Source organism: Mercenaria mercenaria, chromosome 16 (assembly GCF_021730395.1).
Source record: "Mercenaria mercenaria strain notata chromosome 16, MADL_Memer_1, whole genome shotgun sequence".
Lineage (NCBI taxonomy): Eukaryota > Metazoa > Mollusca > Bivalvia > Venerida > Veneridae > Mercenaria > Mercenaria mercenaria.
The window spans coordinates 27491984-27514348 of NC_069376.1; the positions used below are offsets into that span (position 1 = coordinate 27491984).

Below are 22365 nucleotides of genomic sequence, written 5' to 3' on the forward strand. Positions count from 1 at the left end.
CATATGATGTGGGTGATGATGTTGAACAACTATTTTAAGTTTGAATCAAATCCATTCAGTAATAACAGAGATAGAGTGAAAGTGCATCAAAACTTTAACCTGAAAATCTAAGTGAAAAGGGGGGATAATTCATGAAATATTGGTGCTAGAGTTATGGCCCTTATGACAGATGATGTGGATGATGATGAGGAATAAGTATTTCAAGTTTGAATCAAATCCATCAAGTAATTACAGAGATAAGTTGAAAAAAGAGAAAGTGCACCAAAACTTTAACCAAGGTGGGGACGCGGAAAGACGCCGACGCCGGTGCTGGGGCGAGTAGGATAGCTCTCCTTATACTTCGTATAGTCGAGCTAAAAATGGGTGAAATTATACAAAGTCACTTCAGCATAAATATTTGACAAAATGTATTCTTTTAAATTTTCCAAAATTTGACACAAAGTGTGGCTAGACAAAACTTCAGACCTTGGCCAATAGTTATGACAATTAACCTGCAAGGTATAAGACGGACCAGCAATTTATATACTGTGAAATCATTAATATTCCTGGGGGACTAATTTTCGTGGATTTCATGGTTGAGTCAATCCACAAAATTTAATCCCAACGAACAAGTAAACTTCACATTTATGTTCAAAAATTGAAATCCACGAATTCCGATCCCCACGAAATTGCAGTTTTGACCAAAACCACAAAATTTCATGCCCACAAAATTAACTGATTTTACAGTAGTCCAGTAACAATACTGGACATTGTATAGTGGTCGAGATTTTCAGGCACAAGATTTCTCTAAAACCGAAACCTCTGAAGAATTCACTTCAAATTGGGAAAATTGCTCCCAGTTTTTGCTAAGCTTAACTTGAAAGAAAATAAATATGATGTATGATAATAAATAGTTCAATAATTTAATTTTTTTTTTTTTAATCTTTCAAATGGACTATACATTAAAACAAAATTATCTAATAATCATTAACAGTAAAATTATCACAGTTAAAAATGCCTTCCAAATCAAAACATTAAAGTATACACGTACTTATACAACACTTAAGTAAATCTATTACCACTAAATGATGCACAAGTTCTGTAAATGCTTGCAAGAAAGACTAGCAAGTCAACACTGTTCCTAGTTCAGATTGGGTTAAATACTGGACAAGTTACTCAAATCTTCTGAAACTGCAAACTGCACCAAAATACAACATTCAAACCACACGTTGTTTCTAAAACACACATCCCACAATGAATGACTGTTAAAATGAGGTCAAATATCTAATTTCCAGCTTCAAGGTAAATTTGACCTTTAACTTTGACCCCCTAATCTATAAAAGATGAAAATGTTTACACTATAGTAGATAGTATGTTACTGTCATATCCCTTGTAGGTCACTGACCTTCCCTACAAGGATTTACAAACGGGCATTTATTTGATGGATATCGTCCAGGATGTACATAATAATCCTTGAATCGAAATAATATATCTCAAACAGTGATTTGCTCTGGAATAAAATCATTGTTTGTCGTTTAGATGCATATTACTTTATCACTCATACAACAAAAATTTCACATTTCTGTATACACCGAGTGCAGGGAGCGCCTCATAGCGACACCATTGATCTAATTGGCGAGAACTGCACAGAAAGTACATTTTCAGTTCTGTTCTAAGAAAATGTGTTTCAAATCTGTAACTTCTAGATCAATCTTTGCTGTCAATTCAAACACACTCTCAATAGTGACAAATCCTGTTTCTCATAATGAAGATTTGGTTGCCTGAGCCACTTTGGAATGCGTCGGCCGTCCTAGAATTCGGGATATAAACTGCCCTGCCTCTATTAGCTTCTGTATATTTATACCCTGAAATTATATCAAAAATGTTAGTTACAAAACGTTTTATTTCAAGACATAAGTAGCACTTTAAGTGTACAAGTTGTAAAAGTAGTTTTAAAACTGTTCTTGTAGACCGAGACTTCATGTAGCAGTTTCATGGTTAACTGCTTTATATAGGAATTCAAGAAATGTGTGTTTGTGTTTTATGCTGCAGATTAATGTTCACAAATGCAACTGAAACTCGATATCTCAAACTAACTTATCTTGAAATTCCTGCTACCCCAAAGACATTTTCAAGTCCTGTCCCGAAATCATGAGCATAAAGTGGTTTTTCGGTCCTCTAAATGTAAAATGCTCCATCCCTTGGAATTCGAGATACCGAGTTTCAACTGTATTTCTAACTTGTGAGTGGCAAATGCATTTTCATGTTCACCAATTTGACATTCTTCAGTTGCAAAAGTAGTTTAATACACACATGATTTTTTGTAAAAACTTGAAAATACCGAAATCACATATTTTCTGACATTCATTACTTTATTTTGTTTTGGAATGGTATAATGTCACACAAACACAACTATAAGTCTCATGGCGACTTTCCAGCTTTTCATGGTGGAGGAAGACCCCAGGGTAGAACCACCAGCTTTTCATAAGCAAGCTGGATGGCTTCCTCACATGAAGAATTCTAACTCTGCCCCCCAAAGTGAGGCTCGAACCCGCATCGGTGACGGGGCAAGTGATTTGGAGTCAGACACGTAAACAACCCGCCCATGGAGGCCCAGACTTGCATTACTGGTCCACCAACTAATTACTCTAAAAAATACATGCTGAAATTATTGTTGCTGAAAACTTACGGTTTTGATATTTAGACCATGTAACATATAGACAACATCTTCTGTTGACACATTTCCACTGGCTCCCTTGGCGTATGGACATCCTCCAAGACCTGCCACAGAACTGTCCACAACACTAACACCCATCTGCAATTACACAATATTCTTATAATAAACCCATTTGGAAGGACTGAGATTATCCAACTAAAAAAGCTGAAATTCTCATAATAGTTTCATCTATGAAAGAAATACTACTTGAGTTTCAACTTGAATCACTTTCTTCAAAATTGAAGTTTGGTCATATTATGAACATTAGAACACAATTTTTTTTTGTTTCTAAACAATTTAAATGCAAAATCAAGAAAAAACATGCCCAAGTCTGAAATCGAACTTGGGTTGCCATAGCAATAAACAATTTCCTGTGGTCTTGACAAATACACCACTGAGAAATACATATTTTTCAATCCTGAATGGAAAAATTAGTAAAAACAACCAATTCTTACATGTTTCTATAACATATAATCTGTCAGTAACTATGTTTCAAGGCCTTCTTATATTTTCTGATACCTTAAAAACTTTAAAATGACTTTAACACGGTGAGAATTCCAAGAGACAGTGAGTAGGTTAATTAACTTCCATATGTAAATACATGTATCTAACAGATGTCTCCATATGATGCAAACAGCAAGGCTATCACAATAGCTCTGGTGACTTTCTTCATGACGAGATAAAAACAAGTGTTAAAATAGTTTTAAACACCTGTAAAGCTGCTAAAATATTAGCCAGCGCCTGCCCATACGTATCGTGACAATGAACTGCTAGTTTTTGTACAGGTACCACTTTGGAGACCTCCGAGATCAAATTCTTCATCGCGCCAGGTGTACCAACTCCTATAGTATCTCCAAGTGATACCTCGTAACATCCCATATCATACAGTGACTTAGAAACCTACAACAGAAAGTCAAACCTTTACCCTGCTAAATTTCTAAAATGGACTGGTCTATCATTCAATTTGGGCAGCACTACTTAGGATTCAAAGGGGTGTTCAATGAGAACGGATGAACAAATGTGCATGCTGATCTTGATCTGCACTGATTGCAAAGGTAAAATCACTATCCACCAGCAGGTTAAAGATTAATGTATAACCCAGACATCAACAAGTATTGCATTTACAACTGGTACTGTGAAATCATTTTTATTCGCATAGGACGAATTTTCGCGTATTTCGCGCTAGGGCCTATGCACGAATTTAAGACCGCGCTATTATTATTATTTCATTCTATTTTTTATTTCTAACATTGAAAATGCGCGAATTAAAGCCCGCGCGAAACAGTCCTTTTTCACATTTGCGCGAAATTTCATGCCAGCGAATTTAAATGATTTCACAGTAACTGTCTACCATAAACTGTTAAACTTCTTAATTTACAATTATGCGTGTTTGTATTAAAAAAAGTTAAAATATAGCATTCTGATATTCAAATACTCCTGTTTTTTTTAAATATTTTGTCCTGACATAGGTCATTCAAATATTTGAAATTTGCTGCACAGCAAATATAGTATTAAGCAGGGAATGTTTGCTGACTGGCTGCTTTAAACAAGTGGCTGTTGAATACAGCTGACCTCTAAGCCAGGATCAGCTGTATTTTCTCTCCCTTCATTAAAGAAATGTATTTTTTCTCTGAGTTCATGCAAAATGAATGACAGAATTTGAGCAGCAAATCCATGAATAATGCAAGCAATTGTTTATTTGCAAATCCTATTCTGTTGTTCATTTCGCATAAACTCCAAAAAATTAAATCATTTCTTATATTTACATTATATTTCGTCTCTATTTGCCGAAGCACAGATGAGTCCAACAGCTCTACCTATTCTTTGAATAGTAGAGCTAAACATCATGTGAAATATTTTTCACTAGGATTTTTGTTAAATTACCTCTGAAACTTTTTCTACAGCAATGTCTCCTTCATACGGACAGCCTAGAACACACGATACATATCTGAAATGAAAAAAAGAACAGGTTTTTTCATGCTCTGTATTATTTGTGTAGTGTCTTTTACCTTGCTTTACTTTACTAATTTTTACAGATACAGATACAGGCTTTAACATTTATGATGAATACCATGATACGATTTGAATATAAATGCATGCAGAGAAACATCCTTCCCTTTACTGGTTGCTTAATACAAGTTTGACTGTATTAAACTGTTTATTGATTATATATCAATTGACCTTTGACTTATTATGCTATGTTTTCAATAAATACCTAGACCATTATTTTATATGTTTTCAGAGTAGTAATATACAAACTGCATTCCTGAAAGAATGCTCAGAAAAAGTGTTCATCCCTCAAAATACTGCAACAGTCATCAGCTGACACTTTGATTTGATATTCATGTTTGTCAAGGTGAAACACATTTATTAAAATCCTATAAGGAAAACAATAGAAGACACCTGACGGATGCAGGACGGCGAGTTATCACAATTGCTCGCCTCAAGCACTTTGTGCTCAGGTGAGCTAAAAATTCTACAATGAAGAATTTGACTGTTTTCTCATCTTCCAGTGTCAGTGCAATCTGGAAAAACTCAGAATAGATGACAGGACAGCACAATAATTATTGTGGACACATAAAACTGTTTCTAAACTACAGTGGGCATGCCCTTCCAGACATTATGCCCCTACTACAGCAGGTATAATTAATGGACCATAAGCAAACCAACTGAATTGGTTCTTCATATGAAAGAATTCTATATATCAAGTTAGGTTACAAACTCACATTGATGAGTCATCTACCTTAACCGTTTATAACATCGCTTTTGCGCTTCTCAATCACCAAACATATTCTCCTCCTCTGTCCACAAAAAATGATTTCTTTTTAATACCATTCTCTTTGATGCTAATAATTCAGACTGTTCCAGTGAATATTATTTTGTAAAAGGCAATAAAAGTCTCACCCTCTTACAGGTATATTAGCCGACTTGGCAGCACTCATTACCGCATCAAATCTTTGTAGACTTTCTTCAATACTACAGTTAATGTTCTTCCTGAAAAATAAAACAAGAAGGCTATTGAAGGTGAATTGAATACTTCTGCAAATTGAGTGCTTGTGTAATTTTTATATAATGCAAAATATAGCAATTCTTTATAATTTTAGTAAACTTTTGGTGTTACACGAACAGCCTTGATGGTGAATTCTTGTGCATATTTTAATATACATAGCAAAAATATAGCAATTTCACTAAACTCATGGTGTTGTCTGGAAATGTCTCGGTTGTAAATTCTTGTGCAAATTTTAATATAAGTGCTTTTAAGCACTTAAGCAAAAATATAATTTTTTTACTAAACTCACAGTGCTATTTGGACAGTCTTATTACATTTTAATGAACTTATGAATTTTTTTCCTATGTATTTTGAAGTAAGGGATGCATATAACACATGGGTGCACAGCAAACATAGGTATTTATGGTAATCTTGCTGCTCTGTACAGTGCAGGTGTCATAAAGACTGATCAAACAAGAGCTGTCCGTAAGACAGCCAAGCTCGACTATTCGAAATATTTTCCCAGAAGCAGGAAAATATTACCCAAAAAGGTTAAATATCAAAAGATTTTTAAGTTCAAAAGGGGGAATAATTTGACCAAAATGCATATCAGTTATGGGACTTGCTGCTATCAACTAGTTTTATAACCCCGAAGGCACATGTGAAGTTTCAATTCAATATCTGCATTAGTTTTGGAGATAGAAACTTGCATGTAAAACTTTAACCAGAATTTTCAAAGTCCAAAAGGGGGCATAATTTGCCCAAAATACATGCCAGAGTTAAGGGACTTGATCCAGTGAGGTTAGTAATTGATCTAGAAAAAGAAAAAATAAGTTTCAAATCTATATGCCTTTTAGTAATAGCTGTATGTACTTGCATGTAAAACTTTAACCAGAATTTGCTAAGTCCAAAAGGGGAAATAATTTGGCCAAAATGAAGGTCAGAGTTATGGGACTTGCTGCTATCAACTAGTTTTATAACCCCGAAGACACATTTGAAGTTTCAAATCAATATCTGCATTAGTTTTGGAGATAATAACTTGCATGTAAAACTTTAACCAAAATTTTCTAAGTCTAAAAGGGGGCATAATTTGCTCAAAAAACATGTCAGAGTTATGGGACTTGACCCAGTGAGGTTGGTAATGGATCTAGAAAAAGAAAAAATAAGTTTCAAATCTATATGCCTTTTAGAAATAGCTGTATGTACTTGCACGCAAAACTTTAACCAGAATTTTCTAAGTCCAAAAGGGGGCATAATTTGGCCAAAATGAATGTCAGAGTTATGGGACTTGCTGCTATCAACTAGTTTTATAACCCCAAAGACACATATGAAGTTTCAAAACAATATCTGCATTAGTTTTGGAGATAGTAACTTGCATGTAAAACTTTAACCAAAATTTTCTAAGTCCAAAAGGGGGCATAATTTGCTCAAAATACATGTCAGAGTTATGGCACTTGACCCAGAGAGGTTGGTAATTGACCTAGAAAAAGAAAAAATAAGTTTCAAAGCTATATGCCTTTAATTGATGGCTGTATGTACTTGCATGCAAAAACTTAACCAAGGTGTGACGCCGACGCCGACGCCAGGGTGAGTAGAATAGCTAGACTATTCTTTGAATAGTCGAGCTAAAAATGCTTTGTCAAATGTGTAAACACAGTGAAATATGGTGATTTCGAATGACTAATTTAAAGGCTTTGGTTTATGTGTTTATGGAGACCCATTTGTCAGAGGTGAGGTGCAAGTGATGCAATATCAGCAATCTTTACCTCTAGGTCACGGCAGCCGACTGACAGAGGCGACGGTCAAGTAATTCAATAACAGTGATTTTACCTACTATGCAATGAGGCCCCTCTCACAGATGTGAGAGATAAGTGGTTCAAAGTCAGCCATTTTGACCACTCTGCCTTGGAGGCCCTTTTGACAGAAGTGAGGGGCAAGTTATTCAACGTCAAAGATCTTAACTGCTCAGCCATGAAGGACCCTCTCATAGATGTACATGTAAGGGGCAAGTAATTCAAGGCAAGCAATCTTAAATGCTCCACCACGGAGGTCCACCTCACATACCTGGGGGCAAGTGACTCTTAAGTCAGTGACCAACAACACTCAACCAGGTAGGCCACTCTGCCAGAGGCAGGGGCTAAGTCGTTCAAAGACAGCAACCTTCAGCGCTCAACCAATAAAGCCCACATGCTTAATTCCAGTGATTTTTTTTGCCCTTTTGGGAAAAGGTCCGGTACCGGATAAACTGGGAAAAATAACGGAGTTTTTACTAAGATTGGGAATTTTTATAGTTAATTAATAACATCATTTAGAATGATTCTTCCTTAAATTCCATGTAAATATCATCAAACAAACTGTTTAAATGGTTAAATCATGGTGAATGTCAATGTAACTAAGTTTTCCTTCTGCAATCATCAAAATGCAAACTTAATTTGGTCATTTGGGGGAATTTTTGGATGATAATTGGGAAATGATTGCATTTTTCAATTGGGAAAAGGTCCTTTTAGGGGTACTTTATAAAGAAGGAAAAAAATCCCTGAATTCAGAGACAACACTGATGACAAAGGAAATACTAAAGTACCCCTAAAAGGACCTTTTCTCAATTGAAAAATGCAATCTTTTTTCCCAATTATCATCCAAAATTTTTTGAGTTTGTTCTTCAAGATATACAAATTTCTGTGTTACTCACTTGCTAAAACTTTCTGATGCAGCCCCAAAAATTGCAACCTCATTAACTCCAGCTTCTAACTGAAATGTCAATAATATGAAACTTTACATTAATAGCAATAATAAGACATAAAGATATAATAGTTAAAGAAATTTGTGAAGAAAGTTCAAAGAAATTACAAACTGTGAAATCTTTCATAGATGGTCGTGGACATGACATTTCAAGACTTGGGCCAAACACTGGCCATTTCTTGAAGATAGAAATTCGTGGATTTTACCTTTGAATTTCATTTCATGGATTAATACCACATAATGTGATTGAAAATTAATACTCAATAATTATCAATGACTTCACAGTATTTCTAATGATAATGAGAAGTTATGATTTAAATTTTTGTGGTAAAGAGTATACGTTGCCATCTACAGACAGAAAATACAGTAAAACACCGCTCGCTCGAGGTCGCAAGGGGGTGGGCAAAATGCTCAAGTTATCCATGGTTTCGAGCGACCCAAACATTGACCAATATACGAAGAAAATTGAAAATACTTTTACCAATTTTCTTCGGGACCGTTTGCAGAGTAAACGATGATGCGAAATAATAACATACTTGTGACATTTTAAATGAAAAAACGTATTACAAACGTTATCTTTGATAGACGTTTCAATAGGTAATTTGTAAATGGCACATGTGAAGAAACAACTAAGACTTTTTTTATTTATATTCATCAACAAGTACATATCATAATTATCGTCTCAATTTAATGAAAAGGCTATATTATTTCTTTCATTTGCATGCAAACAACTGCTGATTAAAATATTAAGATCTCATAACTATCTTCTCGATCCCGCAGAAAAGATGTTTTAAGTAATCAGTAATTGATTGATATTTGATCAATAAAACTTTTCTTTAACCGTTTATCAATCTCATTATAAGATCAAATATACCGATTAACAAATTTAATTCTCGCGGTGTGTGAAAAGTTTTGATTAACCGATACATTCTGACCGCCGAAGGTGTGAAAAATTTTGACACTTTTGCTCGAGTTTGCCAGAAGAAACAAAGAATAAATGAATACACAGGGACCAGGTGTCATGCTCGAGCGATCGAGTTATCGATGCTCGACCCAGCCATGGTAATTTCGCAAAGAAAATAGAAGGAAATCGGCCGGAACCACATGAATTGCTCGAGCGAGCCCGAGTGCTCGAGTCATCGATGCTCGAGCGAGCGGTGTTTCACTGTACACCGCATCTGTCGGATGTACCTACACAGGTTATTGCTCTTTGAGAGATTGATGTACTAAGAAACTGATCTCTTTTTTTGGTTGGGTTTAAAGGCCACTCTAACATAAAGTTAGGTAAAATAGTGACTTTTCCAGATTTTGATGATCAAGGAAGACTCTGAGAATTCAGGCATGGGCAGACACATGGGTTGTTTGTTTGTTTGTTTTAGGTTTAACGCCGTTTTTCAACAGTATTTCAGTCATGTAACAGCGGGCAGTTAACCTAACCAGTATTCCTGGATTCTGTACCAGTACAAACCTGTTCTCCACAAGTAACTGCCAACTTCCCCAAATGAATCAGAGGAGTCAGGTGGAGGACTAATGATTTCAGACACAATGTCGTTTATCAAATAGTCACGGAGAACAATACGCCCCACCCGAGGATCGAACTCGCGACCCCTAGATCCGTAGACCAAGGCTCTTACCTACTGAGCTAAGCGGGCGGGCTGACACATGGGTTGAACCACCAATCTGCTCGATGGGTTTCCTCACATGAAGAGCTCTATGCCCCTAACAAGATTTTGAACCCACATCAGTGAGAGGCAAGTGACTCAAAGTCGGGGACCTAAACCACTCAGCCAAGGAGGCCCTTGAGAAACTAATATAGTTGCAAAGAAAATTGGTTGTACCATACAGGTTAGATTGTATGCTTAAAATTTAACCTTTATCCTGCTAAATTTCTAAAACGGACTGGTCCATCATTCAGTTTGGGCAGTACCACTTATGATTCAAATGGGTGTTCACTGAAAATTTACTGACTGAATAGCGAACAGTGCAGGCCATGATCAGCGTGCAGTCTGATCTTGGTCTGCATTGGTCGCAAAGGCAAAATTACTTGCCCCCAGCAGCGAAATGAATTTTAAAATATGAATTTAACAAACTGTAGATACCCGTGTTTAATGCGCATGCCTTTATAATGCACACCCACAATTCGGGGTGTCCCAGGGGTAAAATAACTGTGCATTATACATGGGGTATCTACAGTACTTTTCATTAAATTAATGCCATTAATTTACTAGATCAAATGAGCACAGTTATTAATTGACAGGGAAAACAAACTACCTACTGCAGCGGTAAATCCTTTCAGATTTGGGGTCAATGCAGAGTAGACAATATCTGGACTCCTCTCAATACCTCTCAGTACTTCACTATGATCTGCCATCTGATGAATGATAATAGCAACATAAATGATAATACCAATTATAATAAATACTTCACTCATTTATTTAAGAAATAAATATATCCCAAACAGATCTGTCATTGAATAAAATCATTTGACATACATTGCATATGCCATATTGACACACATTTCAACAAGGGCTGTCAGAGGAAAAAGCAAGCTCAACTATTCTGGACCTGAGTGAAATACCCCCCAACAATACTGTTTTTTTTTTCAGAAGAAAAAGAACATTTCATGAGTAAAGTTGCCAGCTTGACAAGATGAATTCAAATTAGTGATTACAATGTAGAGGTGTATGTGTTGGGATGGGTGGTATACCAAAAAGTAAATTCGAAGAGGAAGTTTACCCAAGTGACTGTGACCTTTATCAAATGACCAGTTCAGCAACAATAAGTACAGATTTTTTGGATGCCTGACTGTTAACCAGAATAAAATAAACAAGAACTGTCTCCATAGGATGACACATGCCCCCGATGGCACTTTGAATGAATATATAGTTATGGCCGATGTTAGAGTTTAGGACCTTTGACCTACAGAACTGGGTCTTGCGCGCGACACGTCGTCTTACTGTGTCGCACATTCATGCGTAGATATTTTAAAATCCATGCATGAATGACAAAGATATGGACCGGACATGCCTATCAATGCACTATCATGAAAAATGACCTTTAACGTCTAAGTGTGACCTTGACCTTTGAGCTACGGACCTGGGTCTTGCGCGCGACACGTCATCTTACTGTGGTACACATTCATGCCAAGTTATTTGAAAATCCATCCATCGATGACAAAGATATGGACCGGACACGCCCATCAATGCACTATCCTTTAATGTCTAAGTGTGACCTTGACCTTTGAGCTACGGACCTGGGTCTTGCGCGCGACACGTCGTCTTACTGTGGTACAAATTCATGCCAAGTTATTTGAAAATCCATCCATCGATGACAAAGATATGGACCGGACACGCCCATCAATGCACTATCCTTTAATGTCTAAGTGTGACCTTGACCTTTGAGCTACGGACCTGGGTCTTGCGCGCGACACGTTGTCTTACTGTGGTACACATTCATGCCAAGTTACTTGAAAATCCATCCATCGATGACAAAGATATGGACCGGACACGCCCATCAATGCACTATCCTTTAACGTCTAAGTGTGACCTTGACCTTTGAGCTACCGACCTGGGTCTTGCGCGCGACACGTCGTCTTACTGTGGTACACATTCATGCCAAGTTATTTGAAAATCCATCCATCGATGACAAAGATATGGACCGGACACGAAAATTGCGGACAGACTGACAGACCGACAGACAGACCGACAGACGGTTCAAAAACTATATGCCTCCCTTCGGGGGCATAAAAATATTTGAAGGTGATAGATAACAGAAGTAAAATTTACTGTTGAAAATGACCAGGTGAATTTCAAGGATAAGAAAATATCACACGGACACACCTGTACTATAAAACAAACAGATATAAATACACATCTAAAACCTTACTTACTTGTGGTATCCACTTTGGTGAAACAAAACTTGTGACTTCAATGCTTGGAAGACCTGCCTGGGAGAGTCTATTAACAAGTTCTATCTTGGCTGAAGTTGCAACTAACTCTTTCTCATTCTGTAGACCATCTCTTGGGCCAACCTCGACAACTTTCACAAAGGATGGTAAACCTGCAATCTTAATAGACATGATTTAATTGAGCTGCGCCATGAGAAAACCAACAGCGGCTTTGTGACCAGCTTGGATCCAGACCAGACTGCGCGGATGGATACATGCTGTTCGCTAACGGTTTCTCTAATTGCAATAGGCTTTGAAAGCGAACAGCATGGATTCTGATCAGACTGCGCGGATGCGCAGGCTGGTCTGGATCCATGCTGGTCGCAAAGCCACTATGTTGGTTTTCTCATGGTGCAGCTCATATTAGGTTAAAACATTAGCAGACTTAGTGTGGACATTGGTCAATGCTGTCTGAACAACAGCCCCCTGAGATACAGCCATATCCGCCATATCTGTGTTTTTTTCTGAAATGGAGATCAAATTTTGTGACTAAGGAAGCTAAAGTTATGGTTTTTGGCAGGGTTGGTGACTTCCCACCCAGGGCGGGTTTAGGCGGGTAAACCCGCCCGGGAAAACCCAGGTTGGGCAATACTCCTAAAAATGAATGAAGTGGGCAATACTGGGCAATAAGAAGTTTTTCTATTTTTTTTTTTAAGTAAAGTAATTAATACTGGTATAATCATTAAATTTAGACTTTAGGCTAGAAAGTGCAAAAAACAGATCTGAAAAACATTAAAAAATGACAGCAATTTAAAAACATAGAGTAAAACGGTATCGGCAAAGTACATTGAATGTTTTAGAGTATATGGAGTAAGCATATTTATCGATATGACACAATTATGCAGTAGGCGTGGCGTGTAATCTATAAATAACCTGTGTACTGACAACAATCGGACGTATATAAATGGCTTTTATTAAATGTGTTTTTAAAGTTTTATGGTTAATAAAATAAAGCAGTAGAGTATAGATATAGTTCATGGTTAGTGGCAGTTCTTCCCTGGCGTTTCATGAGTGTAAGTAAGAAAGGTATTCGCGGGTCTTACCCTGGATGATGTTGTTTAATAAAGTTAATTATAAATTTTATAATCTATTCAACATTTTGGCAATTTAGACAAAATTCGGGGAGAAAAACAATTAAAACATTGCAAAAACAATAAAAATATCCAGCCAACACCCAGACAGGTTCCAAAACTAACACCCGGGCCTTGAATTAAGGTCCCCTTTTTATTATATCATATAGATCTACTTCTTTGGAATAAATCCAGGCATCGACCTGTATTTGGGAACGGGTCTCAAAATTCAAATTTCGCTGGGCCTACGATTGATTAGTTTGACTGGAAACAGTCATAACTACGCAGCGCAGCGTAAACAAACAAAAATGAATAAAACAAAACAAAGCAGGTGTCACTGCTATCACTATTATGGGTTGTTAGTCAACTAAAGTGTTGAAAATGTATTGAAGTTTGAACTGAAATATTAATTTATATTGCCCAGTATTGACCACTATTGCCCAGTAAAACCCGGGTTTTCCCAGTATTACCCACTGGGCTGGTCAATATGCTTAAAACCCGGGTTTTTGCCAACCCTGGTTTTTGCACATTCAATCATTAAAACCTATTGATAAAATATTTATCTCCCTTCAGGAACAGCTAAGGCTCCGGGATCTTAATGAGGTAATCAAAATTGATGCTTGTGTAAGAAAACACTTTCTGTGGCTTAGAAGAGTTGAAGCAGACATGCAATAAAGTATCTGACCATCAACATATTGTCTGGCAATGTGCACATTGCCTTGCTGAGGTTAACACTACATGCTTACACTAGTTTTCTGTTAATTCTCCAAGACAATTAGAAGATAAGGAACAGACACTAAATTAAGCTATATGCCCTCAAAATGTAACTTTGAACTTTGACCTGGTTTAAGGGTTTATCTATTATTATGATGGTGAACTTAGCTTTCCCTGGCTCTTTTACAACTGCAGCCAGGACTTTAGCCACTCAGTGCAGAAACATTCTGTAAATTTTGGGCCAATTTTTTTTTTAGTCATAGTTTAACAGTGTAACCTGCTCTCATGCATGCATATATTGTATTAATGTCACACTGATTTCAGAGTTTCCTCATAAATCTACCACTAGTTAGAGGTTGTGCTCAAAGAAAAGAGTATGTTTTTTCCAAAGTAAGTCTGATCTTAAAATTCCCAAAATATAATTTACTTTTTGAGTTTTTGCTGATTTCAATAGTTTCTCTAATTTGTATGTTTTATTTTGGTTAACAACAATTATAATATACTGCCGAACAACTGTTAAAATCCTATCCCACATTTGCAGGTATTAAACACAAAAATATGGGTTGAGGCTATCCGAACGACCGTTGTGCTGATAATTTTCTTTATCCGCATGACCGTCATACCGATTATTTTTGTTATTCGCACGACGGTTGCATGCCTGGAAAAACATGCCAATTATTTTTGTTTTCCATACGACTAAACACGCTGTGTACATATGTAAAATTTATTTAAGCTTTTCTGAAGTTATTCCCTGCTTATCAGATCCTCATAGTGCCGATTATTTGACAATTTTTAGTTAGTTGTTAAGTTAACAACATGCGAATATGTGCGAATACGATACCAGTAGTTATCATGTTGAATAACTTATGTAAGATTTATTGAATTTATTGAATTAGAAACATTATATACAAGAGCTGTCCGTAAGACAGTGCCCTCAACTTTTCTCAGTGCTTGACTCTGAATTAGAGCTTTGCAGTAAAAATATCCAAGTTAAAAAGGGACATAACTCTGTCAAAATTATAATCAGAGTTATGGGAATTGTGTCTCCTGGTGTAGACTTTAATAGTAAATAACTATTTAGAGTTTCAAGTCAAAAGCTTTAATAGTAACAGAAATATTTGACTTTTAACAAAAAATTCTAAGTTAAAAAGGGGCATAATTCTGTCAAAATTCAAATCAGAGTTATGGGGATTGTTTCTCCTGGTGTAGACTGTGATGGTAAATAAGTATTTTAAGTTTCAAGTCAAAAGCTTTGATAGTAACAGAGATATTTGACTTTATCGAAATCTTTAACCAAAAATATTAAGTTAAAAAGGGGCATAATTCTGTCAAAATTCAAATCAGAGTTATGGAAATGGTGTGTCCAGGTGTAGACTTTGATTGTAAACAACTATTTTGAGTTTCAAGTAAAAAGCTTTAATAGTAACAGAGATACTTGACTTTATCAATTTTTTTAAAAAAAAATTCTAAGTTAAAAAGGGGCATAATTCTGTCAAAATTCAAACCAGAGTTATGGGGATTGTTTCTCCTGGTGTAGACTTTGATAGTAAATAACTATTTTAAGTTTCAAGTCAACAGCTTTGATAGTAACAGAGATATTTGACTTTATCAAAAACTTTAACCAACGGCGACGCCGACACCGACGTCAGGGTGAGTGCAATAGCTCTACTTTTTCTTCAAAATGGCGAGCTAAAAAAGTAATAAGCACAACAATAAGGTATAATAATGAACTAATTAAGGTATGCAGGTATTAGTTTTCTGTGCATTCTTTTGATTTATTTGTTCTGCAATTGATAAATAAATTAGTTAATTAATTAATTTATTTAATTACTAAAAACGGTATGTAATATTATCATTTGTTGCAGTGTTGTTTTTATTGATCTAATATCTTATAATGAACATGATGCTACATGTAACTAGCTAAAAAATTTCAGCTCAGAGATGTTTATATGCTGTCACGGATCTAAAATTTCAGCTTTGAGACATTTATATGCTGTCACGGATCTCCGAGCTGAAACGAATCCCGTATTGAAACCTAACCAGAAATTGTGCCAGATTCTGTCACGTTATAATTTCCTCAAATGAAATGCCATGGACTCACCTTTTACTTTAAAATACTTCTTATCCATTTTTCTTTTGATCTGATATAAAATAAGCCATGCAACATATTCTGAACACAAAATATACACACAAGTTCCAAATGGGTACCGCTGTCTGCAATATTTTGCCCACTATTGCAGTTGTGACCTGATCAGGGTACTCTTCATTTTGAGAACAAATAGACCGTATAGAATCGTTATTTATTGATCTTTCCTGTGAATTTTAACCTTCTGAGGTATGTTTTTCATGAACTTTGTTGAAAATGGTTTTATTTTTAAATAAAAAAAAATTCAAAAATATACAAAATGTTGATCTTGATTTTCAAAAAGAACCATATGCTATTTACTTTGCATTAGCAGTATTACAGCGTTTTTTTTCATCAAACTATTTGATGAAATTCGGCCCCATTCCCCCTGAAAATAGTATGTTTTTTTCCTCTTCTCGATGCGTAAAATTCCCCTCCGAAAATAAAAAAAAATCGCCAATCAATTCATATTAATTCACTAGTTTATTTTGTTATTTTTTATATAGAAAACAATTCATCATGGTATCGCGCGTTTTGTTTGCATCGACACCGGTATGTAACGAGTAACTTCCCTTGATAAATCAGTATCATCGAAGCGCTTTATTATTTCGCACAACGCAAATTCTGACACTGTTGAAATGTTAGTCTGTAAATGACTCGCATTCTATTTGTTTGGCCGGGTAGTGTTGAGTTTTCCATCTTCTGGTCGGTCGGGGTTTGATTTTATGCTTTGAGAAGGGACTAGTCCAACTAATCCGATGCATACACTGTTTTATATTGTGACAGGTCAAATGTAACGGTGGCTGCAAATGTCAGAAATAAAAAAGCAGCCACTCAGTGACAGCTTGTCTAGGAAGGGACCTAATGTCTGTTGTAAATTTTGGTAGGTCAGTTTTTCTGGGGACTGAATGCTAAACATTTTCTGGTCAAAAATGGATGTCCTATCCTCCACATTTGAAAAACTTATTTGGTTATATAACAGTTGTCTTGCCATCTGGTATTACTATGCTACATTGTGTTATATGTCCTGTCACATGCTATATATGGGCCCTGAATTTATCAATAAACTTGAAACTTGTTTATTTCAACACCAACAAAAATTCCCCTTTTCTTAGTTTTACGTTGTGTTTTCCCCCCTCCAAAGGGCACGACCCCCTTCCCCTAAAAGTGAAGAAAAAAAACACTGCACGACGTCATCAGTTTCTCACGAGAGTCATGCAGTGTGCAGATGTTCACAGTTGCGGTCTGACACTGGTTAGGTAACCAAATGGGGTTACGCCATAACTTAATGGACGCGACCACCAGAAAATAAAAATAGCGTCCATTAAGTTATGGTAGCCCAAACTAACTACTGTATACCTTTAATACGCAAAAAATAGAAACTCTACTGAAACACTCATCGTGCGGATAAAGACACTAATCGGCATGACCGTCGTACGAATAAGAAAAATAATCGGCACGACTGTCGTGCCAATAGCCAAAAATATTAATAGCGAGCTCGAGAATCGAGCTTTACGGTAACGCAAGTATACTTTCACACTTGGTGATGGATTTGAAAGGTTTCGTCGGAAGTTTTAAAAAAGCGCACCCTAGCGGACTGGTGTTCACAGGAAGTACTTCTTTCCGGAGTGAATACAGAACTTCATTCAACTGCTAAAAGTTATTCATCACTCAACAATAATTAATGAATGATTTTCAGTTGTTTGAAAAAAATATTATATATGCATTTAAAAGATCAAGCATCGGCCAGAAAATGGAAAAAATGTCATTAATAAGCAGAAAGAAACGGGAACGCAGTAATGACGTCACCGTGACACCGGCTCCCATAAATTTTGCAACGTATGATATTCACTGTTATAGGCATGGTGACACTAAATGCAGACTTTTCAAGTGAATAGGTTCTCCTGAATTCTTGTGACTAGTGAATAGTTTCTTTGTGACAAATAAATGATGCATAATATTTTTAGATAAATCCGATTTCTTTGAGCTCGCTTTGAGGCTTTGCCTTAGTCAGGTCGGAGATCATTACAAATTGGTGTGTTATCTACAAATCTGTAGTTAACACATCAATCAGTAGTTATCAGTAACTACCGATCTGTAGATACACAATACATAAATCTAGAAATTTTCATTTTAAAGGTTTGTTTTCATCATCCGGAAATGTCTATCCTTCAACAAGTTTTATCGGAGGCAAGTCTCCGATAATATGTCTAAATTTAATTTCAACAACGAATATTAAAGATACAGAAGCAGAAAACAAATTGACGTTTCACTACTAAATGCATTTTACTTGTAAAAATCTCAAGCAAAAAGCTGTTATTTTAGTTATTTTCACTTTGCAATTTCCATTCCTATCATGTCCACCATCTTGTAAAGTAAAGAATTTAACACTGCTAGTGATTGGCTACTTTTACCGAAATCTTCAGGCTCATGTCAAAATGTTGCTAAAGTATGGAAGACGGGTATGGGAAAAAATCGCGAATGCCTTTATGACATTGAAAGTTTTGCATTTTAATGCATTGGTAACTTGGTTCTTATACCATATTTATTGACAAGAACGTCTAAATTTTTCTCGACTAATCAACCATTTTTGCACCCCGCCCCACCCTCCACCAACAGCACTGGAAGATTAAATTCCACTGAAAAAAATACATATATTACCCCAACCACCAAAACCCTTTCCACCTTTCTAGATCGACATGATAATGTAAATTGTACCATTTAAAACATCATTTTTTTTTTATCATGAGGCAATGTGCTTTTAAATAATTATCTTTCTTTGTGTAACATATCTATGAAAAATATTGCTTTTATCATGACGCAATTTTCCCCATATTTTGGTTACGGCGCTGTTTTCACCTCCTTACGGACACGGCCACCATTCCCCCAAAACTTAAAAATAAACAGTGGATAATACTGCATTGCAACTATATTGTAAAACTTGTACATCAAATAAATGATGTATTTCATACTGTAAAGGTATTACTAATGTATGCTCCTGTTTGTACACCATACTTTTACTTGCAACAGCAGTCAAAAATAACTCCTTACATAAAATGCATTATGGGAAAGCGCTCAGGATCACTGCAAAGAATGGATCAACGGCATGGAAATGCTGTAGGTGTTTTAAATGCAAATTTAAGCGTTATAAAGTGGTTTCAATTGATTTTAATGGCTGCATTTGTGTAAAATTGAAATTATGATGTTTGAAAAATGCCAAAAACGGAAGATACTATTCCTCACAACTGTTTGAAATAACTTTGTTCCGATAGCGGAAGTTGATACAATTTATTCAAGCGTTCCTCAACACCTGGATTTTCTTGTTTACAAAATTAAAAGGGTATTTTAATTTTTTATTCTTATTCATCTACAGATCGGTAGTTACTGAAAACTATTGATTGGTGTGTTAACTACTGATTTGTAGATAACACACTAATTTGTGATGATCTCCGACCTGCTAGTTCATATTAATGGTTAACTTTAAATTTTTCCATTACAGGTGGTCATTCAAATTTAAATTTTCATTGTTTATTATATCTGAGATGTTACTGTTTATTTATTGTTATGTACAAATACCAACTTATTTCAGGTTCGAATGTTTTTGAGTACGAATCTCCCATCCTAAATGCATTTACTTGCGTTTTACAAGCAGTATATGATTTTTCCACATTACTGATACGCATTCTCTTACCGACACTTGTGCATAACCTCTAGAGATGCTCTCAATTAGCTTTAAAGTTTCCCTTGCGCGTTTGATTCCTTGAAATCTTTTTGCTGCAATCGAAACACAGGAGGTCGCCATTTTGAAAATATTAATGCCGACTTCTTTCCCATATTGTCATCGTCTCCACCGGGCAAAGTATCAAAATTTTGATCTCAGTGATATTTCCACTGATATGGGAATGGGGCCAGGGCCTTTACAATTGGGAAAATGCGTCGTAAAAATTCCTAAATTGGGAGTTGTTAAAAGTCATACTATTCTAGAGTACGCCAGCTCTGCTTGGGGCCCTCACACACAGACCAAAATTGACCAACTTGAGGCCGTCCAGCGCCGTGCAGCACGTTTTGTGAAGGGCGATTACCGCACCACTAGCAGTACTAGCCAAATGGTGTCTGATATCGGCTGGCTACCCCTACATATACGTCGCTCCAACGCCAAGCTGGTCATGACTTACAGAATAGTCCACGGCCTTGTCGACATAACACCACCGACGAGGTTTTTCCACCTACCTCCATCAACACCCATGGCCACTCCATGAGACTCTATCCACCGTTTTGTGGCAAAAACGTCCTCCTTCACTCCTTCTTCGCCTCCGCCACCAGACTATGGAACCGGCTCCCACAGGAAGTCATCATGACCGACAGCGTCGAGGCCTTCCTGAAGGCCCTGGCAACATCGTCCCACTAAGCTGCAACCGGTCGTTTTTATCTGCTTTTACTCTGCACTGTAAATAATTGAGCGCCGCACACACCACCTTATACATACACCATTGTACGACGTTGCCCCAGAGTGAGACCAGTACAAGAACGGAAGAAGAAGAAGAAGAAGTCACATTTAAGGGAAAAAAAACTTGATGGTCATAAAATTTTATCATTATGTATTAGATTAGCAAACTGTATTGTGTTTCATATGTTTAAGGTTTCATAGGTACAGTCTTGTTAGAAAAAGTTGAAAAAAGTAAAAATAAAATAACTTTGGGAATTATAGCTGTGAAATTGGGGAAAAAACATACTATTTGCCATTGGGATTGGGCCCAATTTCGGCCCCAAATTGGCCAGAAAAAAACACTGCGGGATCTCCAGTAGTAATAAAGTTATTGTCAAACAAAAATAGACGAAAAAATAGTAAGATGTGGACTTTAATTAGATTTTTACTGTCTGCACTTCCTCGAGATTTGATTGTCACCAAAAAATTATAGGTTAGAGATCATAAATTATTTTCCAACATAATGATATAATTTCATAGAACGTGTATATCCAATCACCATTTTCCCAAAACTATCTTAGGTCGACCAAATTAAATAACGGACGAAAGTGATACTTTATCTGAATATTTTTCGCGTGAATGATATGACCCTCTGTTTATGCCGCAAGCATGGTGGGAAAAACAGTTTAATCGGAAACCACATTTTTTAATCGCCGTGTGACACATCAAATTTGATTTGATTTATTCGTGATAATATATGAATATATGTCATACAATAAGTTACAAATAAAACATAGTATCATTTTCACACAAATAAAACATAGTGTCATGTTTACACAAATTTGATATCACAGTTCATTTCAATCTCTATAAGTTAATAATAACAGAAGATATCACGGGATAAAAACAATACTGCTATAAATTTCACGAAATTGATTACACAATTTTGCAAATTTTGTGACATATATATTGCAGGATGACCCATAAAAGTTTTACAACTTATTACTCCTAGTTCCATAAGAATGAGTTTCTGTTGTCAACTTAAATTGCCCTCTTAAGTAAGAGGGACCTTTATAATAGTTAAAACTTTTGTACACATGATTAAGCCTTAAAGGCCAGCTCCGCGGCTATTCAAATTCTATTGTATTGTGTGTATGCAACCCATGATTACAATAGGTAACAGTTAACGGCCACACGCCACACTTTAGCACGCAAAACCACAGGTGTTTTATATCTTGAGAATTTTATATAAAATGACAGGCGTCACTAGATATTACACACTGAATTCAGATATAAAGTGACAGTTTATGTGTAATTTAATTGTTACTGCACAAATATCTATATAAAGTTAACATTTTTTTACTTAATAGTAAGAAAATGTGAAGAAACTTTTAAATATATAATATTATGTGACGTTTTTGCTACTAGAGTTATATAGGGATGTAACCTTTTGTTACTTATATTACTAAGAAAATAAAATCAGATGTTCTGTCAAAAATCAACGGATTTCAGTATGTGACTGTCTGTGACTTTTTTGTTACTAGAGTTATATAGGGTTGTTACCTTTTGTTACCTATGTTACTAAGAAAATAGAAACAGAGGTTTCGTAAAAAATCACTGAATTTCAGTTTGTGACTGTCTGTGACTTTTTTGTTACTAGA

At 36.0% G+C, this 22365-nt stretch overlaps 1 protein-coding gene across 2 annotated transcripts; it reads right to left on the reverse strand.

Annotated features, from left to right (window-relative positions):
* Window positions 1-390: 390 nt before the first annotated feature.
* On the reverse strand, window positions 391-20111 carry LOC123541206 (hydroxymethylglutaryl-CoA lyase, mitochondrial-like). Of its 2 annotated transcripts, none has more exons than XM_045326617.2 (9): window positions 19970-20111; window positions 12313-12489; window positions 10699-10794; window positions 8374-8432; window positions 5600-5689; window positions 4580-4643; window positions 3407-3595; window positions 2669-2794; window positions 391-1844 (listed from the first exon to the last, which is right to left on the reverse strand). In XM_045326617.2, exons 1-9 carry the CDS (start codon window positions 20078-20080, stop codon window positions 1740-1742), a joined length of 1017 nt encoding a protein of 338 aa, XP_045182552.2. In that variant the 5' UTR covers window positions 20081-20111; the 3' UTR covers window positions 391-1739. The 2 variants fall into 2 exon arrangements, with proteins under 2 accessions (XP_045182552.2, XP_045182553.2); XM_045326618.2 differs by having other exon boundaries at window positions 12313-12482; window positions 19970-20083.
* Between the last annotated feature and the right edge of the window lie 2254 nt (window positions 20112-22365).